At 43.8% G+C, this 20,340-nt stretch overlaps 1 protein-coding gene across 1 annotated transcript in view; it reads right to left on the bottom strand.

Annotated features, from left to right (window-relative positions):
• The window catches only part of LOC138511247 (receptor-type tyrosine-protein phosphatase kappa-like), a 1,445,374-nt gene extending 1,427,929 nt beyond the window's left edge, over positions 1 to 17,445 (bottom strand). Inside the window, exon 1 of the mRNA XM_069626788.1 lies at positions 17,134 to 17,445. Within this exon, the coding sequence (XP_069482889.1) occupies positions 17,134 to 17,353 (220 nt within the window). The 5' untranslated portion in view covers positions 17,354 to 17,445. The remainder of the gene's footprint in view (positions 1 to 17,133) is intronic.
• Positions 17,446 to 20,340: the final 2,895 nt, after the last annotated feature.

The raw sequence follows: 20,340 nt of genomic DNA on the forward strand, positions 1-20,340 counted from the left end.
TGACAGTAATGGCGAGTTCAGAGATTCCAGTAGTTTCATAAAGAGGGGAAGGAGTGAGATGGGATGATAGTTAGCAAAGACAGAGGCATCCAGTGACGGCTTCTTTAGCAGGGGCATACCCATTGCCTGCTGAAGATTGTGAGGGATGAAGCCAGATTGACAAGAAAGATTAACTTCCATGGTCACCCAGGGGATGATATAAGGCATAATATCCCTAAGCACCTTCAAAGGCACTGGGTCAGAGGGAGCAGCTGACTTCAGTGATTTAGCTGCTCTAGAAACCTCCTCCAATGAGAACTCAGGAAAGTGGGTCCCGACTGGGGGGATTGCGTAGGGTCAATGACTACAGCGTCATTAGTCAGGGTAGGATCAGGGGCGCCGATGAGGACACAAATATATTTGATCTTAGAGACCAAAAACTCAGAAAGTGAATCACATAATTGCTGAGTAGGTTGAGCTGTGGGGGTAAAACGGGTGGTGGAAGAGAATGACTTAAACACAGAGAAAAGATCTTTAGATTGGTTAAGTGCCTGTTTTGTGGCATGGATAAGAGCATAGTAAACAGGATTGTTCTGGCGATAAGAGTAGTTTAGCATTATGATCATAGGACACACGCCACCAACACTCTGCCTGACTAACTTTCAGATGGACTGCTTTAAGCTCCTCCGTGTACCAAGGTACAGAAGGATGTAACTTCTGCCGAGTTTCTTTTAGTGGAGCCACCAAATTGGCGGCCGCTTCCAGCGTCTTAGATAGAAAAGACAGATCCACTGGCGGAATTCAAAATTAATAAAGGATATCATTCGAGAAAGATCAGCAGTATGCCAACTGAGTTTCATAACACTAGCCAGGCGATTGGCCACAGGAGGACAAGGACAGAATATTTTAAAAGGTATCAGAGAGTGATCAGACCATAAAACCTTTTTTGGTGGGCCACAGTAATGGTCGACTCGGCAGAAAAAATAAGGTCAAGAATCCCACCCATCTCGTGGGTAACTTGAGATACAAATTGGTTAAGGCCAAGATCAGTAAAAGCCTCAAAGAATGCAGCTAGTGTAGGAATAAGAGGGGCATTGTATCTGATGTTAAAGTCTCCCAACAGCACAATATTGGCAAACCTTAACCTAGGCGAGGCCACCAAGTTGAGGAAAGGAGCGAAAAATGCAGTATAGGGGCCAGGAGGTCAATATACGATTATAAAATATATGGCATAGGAGGCATCTACTGCCAGACGTAAAAGGAGAGCTTCCATACCCAAGTTGTGGGATACAGATATCACAGAAAATCTAAATTTAGATTTAAAAATGATACCAATACCGCCACCAGGATAGGGTGCAATTCAATCCAAATTAAAAATTTTGTAGCCGGCACGCAGTGCCTCCGAAAAGGTAGGCGCTGAGCTATCAGTAAGCCAAGTTTTGGTCAGACAAAGAAAATCCGGGGTTTCATCTTGCAGTAACTCAAAGATAGACAAGGTGTGAGCCACCAAGGACCACGTATTGAGCAGGTAAGCATTCAAAGCGAATTTCCCACCAAGGATCACCTCAGGGACAGGGAGTGACATTTGTGTTGTGCCAAACTGAACAGGAAATACTGTGTCAGAGGGGGCTAAGTCCACTAGAGACCGATGTGTATAGTAGATCACATTATTTCTGAGTCGCTGATGTCTGTGGCCCAGACAGGCACAGAACGACTTGACTTTGGCGCGAGTTTGGTGGGGGAGGCATGCTCTAGCTGCAACCGTCCGCTGCGCTTCAGGTGTGTACCTGTAAATAAACACATATCACAATAGCCGGGTCCCTCTCACTGCTAGACAGTGAAGAGAGACTCGTGTTCACGTGTTCACTCGATGCATGGTGGAGAGAAAAGAAAGACCGCCCGCTACCAGGCACATGCCCTGGAAGGTGTGGAAGGGAAGACAGGCACCTTCCTGCTGGCGTGCCAGCTACAAGGAGAATAGCAGAATAATTAAAACAACAATAGAATTAAAATATTAATGGCAGTAACAATTAAAAGTGGCGTCCATTCACACGCCAGCCTCGCTAGTCGAGCAGTGAAAGGAAATAAATATAAAGTGCACCACTAAGGGCAAACGAAATTTGTAAAAGGCAAACAAAAACAACAAACCTGACTGGTCTCCCAGCCATACCTGATGTCCTGATAAAAGCCTGCCTGAATAGAAGTCGGTACACTTCAAGGATGGCTTGAAGGATGGTTATGTGGGCTTCCAACCAGGAGTGTGGAAGTAGCAGGCAAAGGAGTGAGAGGATGAAAGATAGGTGGCACACTGGATTTAGTGAAGGTTTCTTGAGGAGAAGCCAGACAACAGAAAATGTAAAGGCAAGGGGAATAGAGCTGAATCAGAAAGATTTATATAGTAGTTAGAGGAGGATGCAGCCTGGACGTTGGGACAGAGTTTCAAGAACTTGATAGGGCAAGCATCATGAGATCAGCTAGATTTGTTCTGAAAGATCTGGGTAAGAAGGGGGGAGGGGAAGAAGCCAAGCTATGAAGCAGGTGAGGCGAGTTTTCAGGAGGTAGAAAAGAGAAGGGAGTGGAATATGTGGGTGAGATGAGTGCTCAAATAGACTGTACTTTGTTTAAGATGTAAGCAGCAAGTTGTTCACAGATTGTGTAATGAAGGAGGGATATTGGAGGAAAGTGAAAGAGGGGAGAAAAGATAATAGAGGACCTCAAAGTCTTCCTTTCGTTCATTATCAGAAAAGGAAGTGGTTTTGGTGGTGCGTATAGGCAGTCTCAGAAGAGCAAAGGTGCCAGCAAAGTTCTGTAGTCTTTGTTTTTTCAACGTCAAGGGCTGGACTAAACTATAGAGACGTTTTGGTTTTAGAAAAAAGACTTGAGCATTTGACGGGAATTTGTGCTACAAGCTCAATTGTCAAAAGAGGTGGCTGCATAAGAGGAGTTGAGATGTGAAGGATCAGGTTCCAAGGAGTGGCGTTTAGAGCAAAGTGAGTGAATACATTATTTATTTCAGGGATGGATAAGTGTTTTGATAGACAAGGGTCAGGGTAGGACTGAGGAAGTTAGGGAAATTTAGAAGTGGATCATTATTTAGGTAGGATTTGGTTGATGGTGGCAAGGTGAAATGTAAAAATGAAGTCCAAAGTGGGGAATGCAGAACGTTTAGTAACAGAAACAAGCTGGGTGAGACCCATGATTCCAAGGTTGGAGGTGATGGAGAAAGCTGCCCAGTGTGAAGTGCAGAAAGCAACAAACATTGAAGTCATCAAATAGCACAGCACTAATATGGGTGAGAAGTATCTGTCACGGGGTCAGAGAAAGAGGAAGTGGAGCTGCGGGTGAAGTAGGCTGAGATCATGAGCTGGGGTTCTTTATCAAGCAAGGTGAGGCAAGATGCAAGGATATAAAATGAGCTAATGGGAGAATGGTAAATGGGGAAAATATGAGGCAGTGTCGCAGGACAACAACACCTCCAAGGTACATGAGCAATTGATGTGTTGGTGCTGGAAGCCCAGTGTGAAAGCATAAGCTACGCCAGGGCCAGCCTCATCCTTTTGCCAAGACTCAGTGAGGTATAACAGATCAATACTGTTGTCATAAAGGATTCTACATTTCTGTGTGATGTTTGGGTAAGGAGAGAGCATTAAGGAGCAGAGAGTTAAGAGCTTGCAGAGGGGAGACTGGAACATGTAGGAATATGAGATGGGAGAGAACATGTGACTTCTAAGCAGCCAAAATGACTGTGAGGCAAAAATAATAATCAGGCGGTGATGTAGTTGATGAGGACTCAACCAATCCTCTGGCGAACCATCGTTATGCCCACTGTGCTTCCCCGCTATTCTTCAAGAGGTACCACATTTTAAGAGGAAGATAGAATTAATGAACATGCATAACCGGCAGGTTATAAGGGCCCATGGGACTCTAGCCCCAATGAATCATGGTCTTTTATACTCAACGGAGCAGAGTTGACAGTGACCATGGAATAGTATAGCAAACCCCTTGAAATTCAAGGGAAAATCTTTAGTTAAGACAGAGTTAAAATGTCCAAACTTATTGTAACAAAACCCATGAAATTCGACAGGTGTTTGAAGTGACTACAATCTTAAGTGTCACCCCATGCCTGAGCACATGAGAACATAAATGAGATCACAGCTGGGAGGGTGACTTTGAGTTAAGATGGTCGTCACTGCCCACACCTGCTCCATTTCATTGTTCTTTAGCGATAAGTTGGGTCATCTTAGCTCTGACTTAACTAAAGGCTTTTTCACTGGTGTGTATATAATATATTCACTGAAAAAACGTTGTTAAAGGGACGTCATGGTTAAGTTGCACTAATAAAAACCTATGAAATTCAATGAAAATACTTTGTTAAAGGGATGTTATGGTTAAAAGTAAAACAGAAAAACCTCAGAAATTCGCCAGTTATGGTAAGCTAAGCAACCATAACTTGCACCACCACTTTTCGGTTTTAATTGTAACCATAACATCTCGGAACTTTCAAACTCAAAATGTACCCTTGCATGACTCCTACACCTATTCGTACTCATTATTCATTAACAATCTAGCAAAGAACACATACTTGGAAGAATATTAGAAAAACTGCTATTTATCTTAAAAATTGCATCAGCTATTGCCATCCCTCCTCCATAAAAGCCACCACCAGCAGGAGGTCCTACACAACAACAAAAAAGTGCAGTACTTCCAAAGACAATGAAGGGGACCAAGAAGATGAGGTAGAGGAAGTGTCTACCTCTAACACCCAGAAAGAATAATGCGTGTGGCAGTTCTTAACCACTGTTGGGAATGAACCAAAGGCTAAAGCTACAAAAGTGAAATGCACTCTCAGTCGTGGACTACCTGGACAGTTCTCCTACGGGACCACCTCCATGCACCGCCACACCAAATCCAACCACCACAATGCTCTCAGAAAGGTTTTTACTTTCTTAGTAGACTGTTTTACTCCACCTCATCTTCCTCAACCAATAGTGTAACCACACAGCCTATTTCTGTGGGACACAAAATCCCACCAGCTACCTTGCAAGCGATAAAAGAGGCTGATGATCCATATCTTTCGAAGACAACAGTCCCCTGCATATACTGCAGCACCCCACTCTGCAGGGGCAAGCAATTTCTAAGGGCTTTTGAAACTGTAATCTGTCATGATGCCTACCTCCAAGGAGCCAGGACCGACCCAGCAACCCCAGAGGCAGGCATCATTCCCCCCAGGGAAGTGCCAGCGGGCCCAAGCTGGGGCCCTTTGGACACAGTCCGGGCGCCTTAGGCGCCAGGCTCATGAAGCTAGACATGTGTTCAAGTGTTTTTATGTGCACTTACCTGATGCAGACCATGCTTCTACATCCAGGCCCTCTTGAGGCCTGAATGGAACTACTTTACCTGTGGGACTACTTTCCACCTGGGTGTGGTCGGGGAAGGATACATACCTGATCAGTGGAAGGATACATACCTGGAACTTCTTCCAAAGCTATTTAAACCACGCCCGATCAGCAACTCACGCTTCGCGTTGTTCTGCTCCTCGCAGCTGGACGCTCACCGTGTCAGCTCCTGCATCTGGACTTCAGCCACGCCTGTCAGCATCCTGGGTCACCTGCTAAGAGAGAATTGGAGAGAGAAAGAAGACCTTACCTGCTAAAGCTGCATCACGGAGACTTCACATCGACGATCCTGAAAGGGAAGACATCATTTTTAAAAGCATTTCGCTTCGATCGCTGCAGCGCTGCATTTCACTCACCTTTCCTGGGCACCTCCATCTTCAGCAGCGATCATCCGGATCCGCAGCCACTTCCCAGAGCCTAGAGAGAAAAAGACAAGAACACAAGGTGAGAGAAGGAAGGGAATAGGAAAAGCTCAGTTTCCTTCTAAGACTTACCTGTTGGGTCATTCCCATTTCATTTCGGGTCCTGCCGCTTCCTGGCATTCCGGACCCCGGCCCCTATGGGGAAAAAAGACAAAGACATTGAATGAGCGAATGCAAAGACATTACCAGAACGCTCATCCAGAACTTACCTGTCATTTACTGGAACTGCACATTTCACTTCGGGTCGGCGCCATATCTCCGGCATTCCGAACCCCGGCCCCTAAGGGGAAAAAGACATAAGCGTTAGCGCTTGCTGCAATAAGACAATGAACATTATTATTAAGCTTGAACTTTTGAACTTGCTACAGAACTCTTATAGCGCCTTACCTGAATAGTCAAGCTTATTTGAACTCCCATCAAACCTCAATAGAGTGAAGTAACTGGGTTTCAACGCGCCCCTGCATCAGAAGCAGGATGGAGAACTCATCCTTCCAGACCCTAAGATGAGACTTCACGGGGAATCGTGGAAGGGTATCGTGGAGGTTTGGAAGGGAGTGGGAGGCTTGAGCATTATTCCGTCAGTAGGTAATACTCCCTTTTCACGCACAGGGGAATATTCCTGCGAGTCAGAGAAGCCAGAGTAGAGAGGCCCTACCTGTCCATCCTCAGAGTCCTGCGCTTCACCATTGAAGAAGCATGAGCACTCGAAGCCAGACCTGCGCCTCCGTGGGAATCAGGTTAGCGTGACATAATCAAGGAGCATGAGTAAACACTGCCCCTTACCTTAGATGTAACACACGTGCAACATCTTCCCCTGTCCACCTGCCCTTTCACATTAGTGCTTGGTGCCTCTTCCCTCATTTACCTCCCCACCTTACTTTCTGACCTCTCCTGCAAAAAGAAAATCAACAAAAAAAGGTTCCTTTAGGAACCACTTTTCAGAGTTAAAAAAATAGAACTAAAAAAGAAAATCTTTTAGACTCAATCTACTTTACATTTCTCAGTAAAGTAGATAGACTCAATAAGTTTATCCAACATTTCCATTAGCATTTTGAGTTATGCTAATGGGAATAATGTGGTATTTATCCCCCATTCCAGGGGCTGGAACAGGGATAACGGCCTGGCAGCCCAGGTTATCGGCCCAAGCGAAGCGAGGGCAGATAACGAGAACTCCGAACCGTTATCCCCCCTGTTCCAGCCCCTGCAACGAGGGATGGAGGCCATTAGCACCCCGGGTTGCCAAAGCAGTAACACAGGGTGCTATAAAAAAAGGATATTCCTTCTACAGCAGAAAATCCTTTTCCAGGATGGTCACCATGGAAAGGGAAGGCAGGGTTCTGTACGAAGTCTGTCTTCCCTTACCATGGCGGCCTGCGAGAGGCGAAGAGAAGGAGCAAACATGGAAGCGGCACACACGGCCTCCGAAATGAGGTAAGTAGGGAGTGTGGGGGTGGAAAAATAAATAAAATAGTACGGAATGTGGGGAGGGAGATGGTGGCGGGGAGAGCAGCCATCAGGTGGCTTGGAACGCGGGCTTGTACCGGCGGTTCAATCCTACGTTCCTAGCCACCTGATTGGCTAGCTTCCCCGCCCAGACTGCTAATGTAGAGAAACATATAAAATGACAGAAACAATTTTCTGTCCCAAATACTTTTCTCTAGCATACAATAAGGATAATAATCAATGGACCTTTATAGCTATCCACGGTCTCCAAAGTCCCCTTTCCACGCCATGGATCATTAAATTACCCGGATGGCACATGCACACCATTGCACAGGACAGCCCTTCTACCCTTTTTTATTTTATATTTGTTACACTCCCTCAAGGCCTGCTTTCAAACAGTCACACATCCATCCACCAATCACTTCCAAAAACCGTACATATAATCCTATGACCATATTAAGCTTCCACCCACCAACTGCCACTTAACAATCTTCTACAAATCTTTTGCATCTGCATTTCCTTTACTTATACAAAAATAAATTACACTATGCGTCTATAAATGCACATATGCATTGTGCAGTGAGAGAAGTGCATAAATAGAAGGGGCAGTACGGATAGACAAGTGCTCATGGACGCCCAGGAGGGAACTGCCAAGGGATGCCAAGGTGGGAGATCACAGGGTAACTACTGGAGCAGAGGAGTCCTAAGGGTGGGATGCATCTTAACCATAACATCCCTTTAACAAAGTTTTTCTGTCAATGTAATAGGTTTTTATGAATGAAAATGTTTCATGGTGTTACATCACTATATATGTTATTTATAATTCCTCTTTTCATATATATGAAAGAACTATAAACCTCCTTTAAGAGACATATTTTTTTGCAACACATACTTATGACTGTTGTTATCAGCAGCACATGCTGTGGATGGAAATCATCGTTCAATTGCCTCCGGCATAAGGCTCCACCATGACCCCAGCCGAACCAAACCACCCCTATTAATCGCTGCACCTACCCTGCATCGTAGATCAGTGTCCACTATAACCTAATAATGTAACCAATGGCCAGTGCTCATAGCTTGCAACCATGGCCAGTCTCCAAATCCATGGGGCATAGGTTTCGGCCATGTCGCATTCCCCAATGAGCAAATCAGGGTACACATTTGCGTTTGCCGAGGGCCAGGCCCACTACCCAGACACCAAATTAATATCACTAGTTTTTCTATTTACATTCTTACACTTTCAAAAAATAAAACACAAGACATATTTCAAAAATATGCTTTCAGGTCCTTCCTAATTCTCATCGTGCAGGTTTGTTATAATCTATTCTACCACTTCAGGCTGTAACCGCAAGTAGAATATTTTTTCTCATTCAATCCTACCGCTTTGGCCATTCCGCACGCCCCAATAAGCAAAGTACAGTACACATTTCTCCTTGCTGACAGTCAGGCCCATTGCCCAGATACTAATGTTATATCACTATGTTGTGTACTTAAATTTTACACTTTAAAATAGAAAACACAGCACATATTTGCACAACCTTCCTGACCCTCCTCGTGCATATTTGCTGCAATCCCATCCAGCACCTCAACCTGTACCCACGAGCACATTTTTTTCCCTTTCAAACCTATCCCAATTTCAAAACACTTTACTGCATAACCGGTCCCCAGTAGCCATATCGACTTTAACCGCATTGCTGGTCCTTCGTGGGCATGGCCATGACTCAGACAATCTGGCTCCTGCCCATGGCCACAGGCTATACCTCAGTCACCAAAGTTATATCACTACTTTTTGTACCTACATTATGACACTTTACAAACAATAAAACACGGACACATTTGCAAAACCATGTTTTCAGGTGCTTGCCAATGCTCCTTACAGTAGTTTGCTGCAAATCTGCCCATTTTGTATTATTTCAAAAGTGTCAAAATGTACCTACATACAATGATCAGATAACATAGCCCCTACTTACAAAATCCATTCAGACTTTACACAAACATTCAAGGTTGGGTCTATAATCTTTCTGAAAACGTTTTTCCAGATTCGTCAACAGGCAACAAAGTTATAAACAATCTAAAAATGTTGCGACCCCCCTCTAATCTTGCCCCTTTTGACAAAATCCCACCAAACTTTGCAAAAACATTCATATCTAGATCTAAAATCTTTCTGCAAACTTTTGTGCAGATTTGTCAAATGCCACCACCTTTATAAGCCGTTACAATATTTAGGGACCCCACCTCTAATTTTGTTCCTTCTTGACAAAACAGCACCACACTTTGCAAAACCATTCAGAATCAGGTCTACAGTAAAATTCCAAATGTTCATGCAGTTTCATTGTGTGGCGCCAAAGTTATAAACCATCCAAAAATTTATTTTCACCAACCCTGTAATGCAGAAATAGGCATAGATGTCCACGAACATCTCAGATGTTTTGCGAACATCACAGGACTGCCCCGGACTGTTCGCGGAGATCGGAGAAGAAAAACACCTGTTTTTTGGCTTTTTAAGGCCATATCTCATCCCATCCTCATCACCCCTCACCTCTCCACAGATTGTTTCATTCCTTTGCTTTGCCCAGTGCAATGTTTGTTTTTTTATGTTTTTACTGCTGTGTTTGCAGACATCGGCCGCTGTCCGCTAATCCAACATGGCGGGCGTTTCTGAAAATCAAACGCACCTAACGCTTTTCACCATCCAATCGGAGGCCCGTCTGCAGACCAAACAGGGAAGTGAGTCCACAGACCGAACCCAGATATCACACATTTTTTGTACCTACTTTTTGGTAGTTGAAAAAAAAAATACTGGACGGATTTACACCAAATTAACAAAAGCAAGCTTTTGGGACCAGGCCGCTGCTCCTTGCATGAATTTGGTGAAAATCTGTTCAGCGTTTTTGGCTGTGGGGGTGAGCAAAATATTGTTTTCCATTGTTTCTATAGGAAAAACCACACATTTTGGGACCCTCCACCTATAACTTTGCTCCACCCCTTAACGAAATCTCACCAGACTTTGCAGGATCAATCTGACGGGCCATATACTTTGTTTACAAACTTTTTTGAAGAGTCAACCGGGGAGTGTGGGGTGGGGGCGAAGTTATAAACTGTGCAAAAATGTGCTCTTCCTATTGGTTGAGCAACTTAACCATAACTACACGGTTGCTACTTCAGGTCCTGTAATATATATATTCAGTGAAAAAACTTTGTTAAAGGGACGTTATGGTTAAGTTGCGCTACGAAAAACCTATGGAATTCAGTGAAAAAACTTTGTTAAAGGGACGTTATGGTTAAGTTGCGCTACTAAAAACCTATGAAATTCAGTGAAAAAACTTTGTTAAAGGGACGTTATGGTTCAAAGAAAAACCGGAAAACCCCTGAAATTCGGCAGTGATGGTAAGATAAGCAACCATAACTCTCGCCACCGTGCACTGCTAACACTAACACCCAGGACATCAAAGATGACATCACAAATGTCATTGATGACATCACTGATGACATCACATGTGCATTTACTTTTCATAAAAACTCTGTACAAGGGATTCTTATAATGCTGACCAAAAACTGTCAAGGATCATTGGGATAAATATCATGAGCTAATTAGTGCATTAACAAATGCATTGATATAAATAGCATTCTATTATGAAGTTCTATCCAGTATACTAAGCTACTCATGCAGAAACATAGGCAGTGTGTGCAGCATACATGATGAAGGTGCCATATTCATAATCTTGCCATGTTGAATAGTGAAATGATAACTGCTTTCTTATTAGAGTTTTGCGTACTGTGAAACATGTAATAAGTAGATAATAAAACCCACTTAATACATAATTATTACAGACAAAACACAAAGAGACAACAACACATACAAATATGAGTATATACAGGGACAGTGAAGTAAACAAAAAAGCAGAAATAGTAGCAGAAAGAGTTCATAACCTAACTGATTGTCTTTATGCAGAGAAACTATTGCTCTGTTTTAAAGCTGCTACTTACCATATGTATGTGTATCACATGATGTGACTCCACCCAAAGGAAAGGAGAGTGAGTATAATGTATACAAAAATCAGCATATACAGGGAAGGTAGAGTAATAAAAATAAAACTATGAGAAAGTGCTGATAACCCTAATGATTATCTTCATGCACAGAAAGGATTGCTCTTTTTCAAGCCTGTGTCTTCCGCTATGTATATGTTTCATATGATTTGGCTTGACCTTAAGTCTACAAATATAGTACCTTTTCAATGTTTACTTCCTGACTGTTACTGAAGAAAACTATGTGGCTTAGATTTGTCAGTAAAGGAAAAAAAGGGAGAGCCAGCCATGTGATGTCACCAGTGATGTCATCAATGACATTTGTGATGTCATCTTTGATGTCCTGGGTGTTAGTGTTAGCAGTGCACGGTGGCGCGAGTTATGGTTGCTTATCTTACCATAACTGCCGAATTTCAGGGGTTTTTCGGTTTTACTTTGAACCATAACGTCCCTTTAACAAAGTTTTTTCACTGAATTTCATAGGTTGTTAGTAGCACTACTTAACCATAATATCCCTGACTTCATATACATGTAACATAGAACATACTGAACCCCCAAGTAGTGATTTTGATGTCCGCGGACTACTGCTATGTCCGCGGACATATCGAGAATCTGAGCGTGGTGAATGTAAATTTAAATAGTGTGCCCCATTTCCCCTTTGAAGTTGGCTCTGAAAAGAGCCGTTTTTTTTGTTTTTTTTACAGATGCTTGACAGACTCCTGTTATTTTGTATTTTTTTTCTTGTTTTCTTTTCTTAATTTACTCCTAGAATCTTCACATAACCTTCTCCAAAGCAACCCTTACATTCCAAAATAGAAAGGCATTTCCCGTAAAAGATAAAGAGATGCCATCTTCTTTAAAATTAACAGTATTACTGGCATCAATATTCTCATTATTACAGAAGAACATACCAGCTCTAAGCATGAAGGCACACATGCCTCGGTTGATGACACACCTAGCAATGTTTTGCTGAGGACAAAAAACTGAACTATTGTCCCATATTGCCCTAGGTCGTAATCCAGAAAAAATTACTTTCGCATTTGGAAGGATCTTCATTACGGCTTCAACCAAGCGTTCCAAATCAGCCAACAAAGTAGGGGCACTGACGTTTGCCCAAATGGAAAGCACCATAGTGCAAAACTACCACATGCGGACTGTTCATCGTGGCCATATGCTCACAAACTTGTACAATTCCCTGTACATTGCCATCAGGCACAGTGCTTCACACCACCTCCACTCCTTTCACATCAAAGTTCTTTTCAACATGCCTGCATCGAGCGTACTGTTGTAAACCATGCACAAACATATCTCCAAGCACCAACACCCTGACTTTCTCTACTTCTGCCATCTTCACCACACACAGTCTCTTTCAACACAAATCCACAACCTCGACATCTGACTGGCTAATCCGTACAGTCTTCTTTCCATGTTGGATTTGCTGGAAAACCCCGGATTAAGCACGCCCTGTCCACGGACAGCCGCGGTGTCCGCGGACCGTGTAACTATTCGACACCCCTTCTACCATTTCCACTTTACTCTCTGTGCCATTCCCTCATTGCATACAGCTAAGCAGTCACAATACGAAGAACGTCCTCAGAACATCCCCATTTTGTTTATTTTCGAACATTTCAGGACAATTATCATTTCATTATTCAACATATTAACATTATAAATATTATACTCTCATCTTGTACGCTGCACACAATGCTATGTTTCTCCATTAGTAGCTCTGTATACTAGATAGAACCACATAATACAATGCTATTTATATCAATGCATCGTTCAAAGCACTAATTACGGTATGATATTTATTGCAATGATCCTTGACACTTTTTTCGCAACATTACAATAAAAAATCCCTAGTACACAAATTTCATGAAAAGTAAATGCACATGTGACGTCATCAGTGATGTCATCAATGACATTTGCGATGTCATCTTTGATGTCCTGGGTGTTAGTCTTAGCAGTGCACGGTGGTGGCGCGAGTTATGCTTGCTTAGCTTACCATAACTGGCAAATTTCAGGGGTTTTTCGGCTTTACTTGGAACCATAACGTCCCTTAAAAAACTTTTTTTATTAGCACGCAAACAATATACAAAGATGTAGTGTAAACAGCAAGTTCTCACAGATGGCTTTACACAGAATGTTGCAAAGTAAGCATTTATGCTCGTTCACAGTGAAGGTCAGCTGCTTCCATTTTTTTCTTGCGGCCCGGAAAGGCCCACGACTCCCAGTATAAGGTTCTATTTTTTTTTTACCTTGACAGACAGAGATTGTGCTGAAAGACTTCTTTTGAAGAAGTGTAGCAAAAACGTAAGACACGATAAAGATGAAATTTCTGAAATGAAACCACTTTTGTATATTATATCACTTTGAGAAAGATCGTTGGCACACGCAGAGTCGTATTTTGGGACTGCACTACACTTGGACAATGGAAAATGCAATTATAATGTAAGTAACCCTTTAGATTATTTTATACCGGAATATAATAACAATAGCGTGGCATTAAAGCCCGGTCAAGTTGTACTTGTTCGTTCAATGTGACATATTGTTTTCTACCGCGCACTATCACCGCCGAATTGATCCCCTGTCGTTTAGAGGGCTCTGAAAAAGGCAGACGACACAGGGTGGGTTAATAGAAATAATTTAACCGGTCTGTAGCCGGTCAAGCACTCTACTCGCTGTGCCACTTCACTGTAGCCGGTCAAGTGGCACAGCGAGTAGGGCGCTCGCTTCGACATCCGTGCACAGCTTGCTAACGCAGGTTCGAATCCAGGCACGGTCAAACTCAGCCTTTCATCCTTGCGTGGTCGATAAATGAGCACCACACACTGTGGGTAATAATAAGCAGCACTGAGATACCTGACAGTTTTTAGCGCTATATAAATGCAAAAATATTATTATTTTATTATTAACATACTCCGTTGAACTATCTTCGCTAGCAAATAGTTTCACGCCCTAATAAATAAAATGAATATTTTTAATAAAGATCGGCTGGTGAGATTAATTTATGTTTTTTAAAACAGGTACGTTGCCCCATTTTGCCAATGTCACGATTTTCAGACTCCAGCGGATGGATATTTCAACTGCCAGGTGCAGCTCCATGTAAGCAACTTCATGACCCTCACCATTTTATGGGACAATTGCCAAGGACCAATATGCCCTTACGCAGTACTAACTCGTTGTTGGACCAACCTTCCGATTATCAGTGCGACCATTTACTGCTTTTATCATAAACCAACAGCCTATCTACCGCAAAGGAACAGCGCATGGCTCAAAATAAACTTTTGCTGATCGACAGCAGAGACAATTGCAAATCGCTGAATATTCACTAAACATTTCATGTGAAATAAATGTACTTTACCAAATGTACAATCCTGCTGTTTATTTTTAAACCAGTTTCATATTCCGAATTGTGGCGCACTGTGTTCTAAGCTGATCTAACACCCTCTGTACCGCAAAGGAACATCGCGTGGCTCAACATGAACTTTTGCGGATCGACAACAAAGACAAATGCAAATCGCTGAATATTCTCTAAACATTTGATGTCAAATAAATGTACTTTACAAAATTTACAATCTTGCTGTTTGTTTTTAAATCACAGTTTCATATTCTGAATTGTGGCGCGCTGTGTTGTGACATAATGTGTGTTGTCTTCCGGGTTCTGTGTAAAGTCGTACTGTAGGACTGGAGACGACTGGGCGCGTTTGATGACGCACCTTGTAACGTCACGGAGAGAGGCGGGGAATATGAATGCTTTCATAATGTCAGGCTTAGGGGCGGGAGATATGATTTAGTGTCGCAAAAGCAAGTCACCCAGGTCAATGGCGCCAGTCATAGGATTATCACATAATGTCGGCGCACACCAGCCTGATTTATCGTTTCTTTAGTGGACAAAAAGTCGGGTGCGGCCCATAGGAAATTGTACTATCAGCGGACAAAAGGAGGGTTCGTAGAACACTTTCAACCTGACAACGAACAATACAAACAAAGTTCTCAGGAGACCCCCATTTTGTGTAATTGCAACCATTTCGGGACACCGGTAGTGTTCTTAGAACACATTCAACTTAACGGATTACAATACGGACAGCGTCTGCAGGACACCCCCAGTTTGTGTATTTACGAACACACGAGTGATTTTAGCTAAATTTTACCTTCCTTGCAAACAAAAAGGACACATACTCCGTCCTCTGAACAGCCCACCATTTAGTTTATTTACAAAATGTCAGAACAGCCGTGTTCTCCTCGAACAAATCGAACACAACAAAAGCATATAGCACATAAAAAAAAAAACATTGAACCTATCTCATACTCCCCCACCCTCCCCAAACACTCTTACACACCAACACACTCCACTAAATACAATTTTTAATCCAAGTTTCACGGCGATGTACGCGGTCGACGGCGAATACAAGATGGCGGGCGCCACAGATAATCTGACACGCTCCACGCTCCTCGCCGTCCAATCAGCGAACACGTTGCATGTCCGCGGACATGACGCAAGCCCATGGGCCAATCGGGGTGCTGTCCGCGGAGCGAACACAGATATAACTAATTTGTTTGCCTTACATTTTGGTCATTTTTAAAAAAAACTACTGGATAGATTTACACCAAATTTGCAAAAGCACGCTTTCGGGACCAAGCCGCCGCTCCTGCCGCACATTTGGTGTAAATCCGTCCAGCGGATCGGGCTGTAGCCGTGCGCAAAGTTTTTTCCCATTATGTCTATAGGAAAAAAACAAAAGTTTTGGGTCCCCCCCTATTACTTTGCCCCCCCCGGACCAAACTTTGCAAAGAAATTCAGAGTGGGCCATATACTTTTTTTGCAAAGTTTTGTGAGGATTCGTCCAGAGGGAGCGAAGTTATAAGCCACCCAAAAAGTGCTCTTCCTATGGAAACACCAACTTAACCATAACTACATGGACGCTACCACGTCCATGTTATATATATATATATATATATATATATATATACATATATATATATTATACAAAGTTTAGTTTTCCTGTACAGTGTTAGTCAAGGGTACAATAATGTGTTTATCTAAAAGCTTGGCTGGTCTTCACTGCTTGAATCTTTTGAAAAATATTACAACATTAAAGCCAAATGGAGGATAACTCAGCGGCAGCATACGAGTCTTGGAAGCAATACGACATGAAGCAACACAGGTTCGATCCCCGGGTCGCGCTTAGAAATCTCTGGGTGTTTAAGCACATTATAAATATGTAACTAAGACAAAAAAAAACACAGTTAGCAACTAAGAAAAACAAACAATTCTTGTAACAGCGCCTCATGCCTGCGGGCTGTGTGAGCGCTTTATAAATGTAAACATTAAAAAAAAATAAAAAAGCTTAATTAGCCCTTTCTGGAATTCCATTTGTCCTTATCTGTGCCTAGGTACCGGATTTGTAGTTTTATCAGGGGCATGCATTACAGATGCTGAACCCCCCCCCCCCCCCCCCACCTATGGCAATTGGGACACTGAATTAAGTGAGGAGGCTTCAGTGGAACTAAAGAGAAGGGGGAAAAAACACAGCCCACCCTGTTAGAGCGCTCTCAGGAAGGCAGATGGGTATGATAGTCAGTCATGGTAGGCGCATTCCGTTTGAAGCACGTTTTAATTTGGCCACATCTAGCTGTTGTAGGTTAATGTGAAACGTTTCTAAAGCAGGACATGCTCATGTCCAGCACGAGGCAGGGGAAAGTGAAGCACCGAAAATGTGCCTACTCCAGGTACCGGCACATACATGCGCTCTAGCAGCAGCTGACCTCACCTCACAGCACTACAGTGCACATTAGAGTCAAATATTAAACGGGTGCTTGCCTTAGCTCGAAGAGAACTCCTACCTCACCACTCATGGGCCTACCTTGATCCCCGGTGTCCTCAGCCCTGGGCTCTCTGCCGGTGCCCTCATTGTCAAGTTGATTGGGGCCCTCAGCGCTTGGCTCACTGGCGGTGTCCTCGTCCTTGGCCTCAATCGTCTGGCCCTCAGCTCTCGTCTCTCGAGTAAAGTCGTCGTCTCCATAGCCGGGGGCCAGGAGCAGCAGTAAAAGCGCCATAAGCGGGGGAGCGCACATGGCGGCCATGCCGCATCTCAGCTAAAATGCCTCCCGAATCTCTGGCTTTCTATGCCACGCGGAAACCCTTCCCCTACGCCAGACCACAGAGCACGAAAACGAAAATAAAGACGCCGAGGGGTGGGCACCTGCGCTTGCTGCAGAGGCACTTCCTCAAGATCGGAAGCGGTGGCGAAAATAGTGTGACTCGAGGTTACAACGCCTTCTCGGTAGAAAGCGTTTCCTCCAAATCTGGCCACAGCTATAGTCTACCTTTGAACGTTGAGTGTTTGAAACATGTCATGTAACACCACTGAGCCTCAGTTTGTCATAGCGAGAAATGCCGGTTCAATTTTAATGTAACCAGGGGTCCAGTCCTAAAAGTTAAAGTGAGGGGAACTCATCAACAAACACAATGGGAAGTGACGTCGCCAGAAATTACCATATCAAGGTGAAATATGGACATCTCAGTAAATTTCCTTTGCATAACCACCCAAATTGCAGAGGATGAATGGGCATTTGCCTTTCATAAAATCAAACCAAGAGAGGATATTTTCTTCTAATAGTGTTTTTGAAAACGTTAAAAGGTGTGCATGCTTTAATCTCCAAGAACCAACACACAATTTTTCCTTGGTACTTGCAGTACTGAAATAGGACATTTCACATTTAGTTGCGTTACTTTTCATCAGGCTACATAGTGCAGTGATGAGGTGTCAGGCCTGCAAACCTGACTACTGCCATCAATCCCCAAGATCGGCATTAATTCATAAATTCAAAGAGGACATTCAATGTTTATCATTTTACCTGGAGGGGGGACTCCGTCCGCCCATGTGTACCCTGGACTTCAGCCCTGAATGTAACACACAAGCGGTACATGCCAACATAAAGTCTCAACAATAGTAAGTAGCATAATTATGACATCAAAGGAAATGATGTCACATCAATTTAACCAGTGAAATGATGAAGGAATACATCTGGGGTTAACAGCCCCTGATTATTATGATATGGCCAGGCAGCAGCGCGCTGAAACAAGAAATACCCCCTGAAAAGCTATGCATCCTTCTATGTCAGCAAGTGTCTGCTGTGGAGGAACCGGTGTGAAAAGGCAACAAGGTAATAACACTACTGTATACCCCAAGGGAAGTGACAGCAGCAATGGCTCCCTCAAAGGCAGCTTGTAAGGCAAGCCCAAGAACAAAGGTAATATAGAGAGAAATATATTGTTGTGTTATAAGACTGCTGACTCCAACTTCTGAAAACAGGAAGCGCCTATTCAATTTCTAGTTCTTCCTAAATACTGTTGCTGAGGTCCATGAAATATGTAGAAGCTGGTGCATCAGCCCAGCACATGCATGATGATTGCAGTATCATCTGCTTAATAGTTTCCACTTGCAGCCGGCCTTCACTAATTGTGCAAATTCCCCATTCATGGTCACCTGCCCAATCGTGCAGGGGTGCAGGAGCTCATGAGGGGATTCCTGCGCATGCGATTGGGAATCTATCACACGAGTGTCTAGCAAGCCTCTAGGTAGCACACTCTGTTGAGGAATATTCATAACCTGGGTGCGTCACTGTGTGCTCTGAGGAATTCCAAGGCACACACATGCAATGCTGGGAAAATACCCAAGAAATAAGAATGCTCCTGTGGTGTACTGTGATGACGTTATATATCATGACCTTTTGATGCACCAGTAATGCACAAAACATGTCCACTATCGGTTGCAAAACTTTGCTGGTATAGCCTGCCCATTGCAAAACAAAAGTACTCGTCATTGCTTTTTTCACATCCACACAGTAAACTTGAAGACTCTTGGTAAAGACTGCAGCGAGTAATCACACCAAACCACATTAATGCGGAGCGATGCAAGTCTCAAGGTGCGAGTCAAAGAAGAATTGTGCAAGCATGGGTTTTATGGAGGCGGCTACTGGCATCACGCCAGCCCTTTGGTGCTACAGACATCAGCACCTTAGAGGCCCAGTGCCTCAGGGGGTTTCCAGTGAGCACCCAGACTTCTTGAGGTGTAGGTCAGACCATACAAAGACCATGCAGACCATGGCCACCCTGCTGGCATGAGGGCCCCACAGCTTCATGGCCTGCAGGCCCGTGCTTACACGGTGTGGGCCTGCAGACCTAAATGAGACACAGACTCAGTCATTCCCTTCTGGAGTCTGCAGCCGGCCTGAGGCATGTGCCTGCAGTTGCTCCCTTTATTAGCTTGGGCCATGACACAGTCATGATCCATCTTCAAAGGGCAATACACGTGGGATGGCCACACATAACACTGCCTCTCTTAAAAGGGCAACACACTTGTGAGCGTCACACACCACACTCCTCCTTTTTCATAACAAAAAAAACATGTGTCACAGAAACATGAACTGACCCCCCCCCCCCCGCCAGAACAACAATACTTAGGCCACACAGACATTATAGAATAGACAAATTGTTGAATGACCCAATGACACATACAGAGGGACTCCAGTAATTGCAGACATATAACACATATCAAGGACTTTACCCAATTTTACAAGACCCTTTATTAACCTGGGGTACGTGGAACTTCAACCATGGAATGACGCTATTGTTAGCTGCTGGCACCATATCGAGCATGCCTACAAAACGCGGGAGCACCACTTCGCATGCATTTAAAATGAGGCCACCTTAAACATATATACCTTCCATGCAAGCTCACAGCATCAAGGCACATGTTTACTGAGTCCTGTTTGAGCAGTTGCAGGACTGCAGGAGACCAGTTCACTTCACATTAGTGTCCATTCGGGATAGTCACTACCACAGGACCAAGTCCGTTCATGGCACAGTTAAAAAGACCGGCAAGCCGCACCTAGGATCACCAGGAACCACATCGGGTTAGTCCCCTGCTGTTGTGGCAGGCAGCAAGACGCGGGTAGCAGGACGTCTAGGCTTCGCCACATGATGTTGGCAGGGCATGGGGTGACCACATCTTACCCCCCTCTTCTTTGGCCATGCTCCCCCAGACAGGAGTGTCTCTTTACTGTAG

The sequence above is a fragment of the Ambystoma mexicanum genome, chromosome 6p, assembly GCF_040938575.1.
Source record: "Ambystoma mexicanum isolate Mex_15411 chromosome 6p, UKY_AmexF1_1, whole genome shotgun sequence".
NCBI lineage: Eukaryota > Metazoa > Chordata > Amphibia > Caudata > Ambystomatidae > Ambystoma > Ambystoma mexicanum.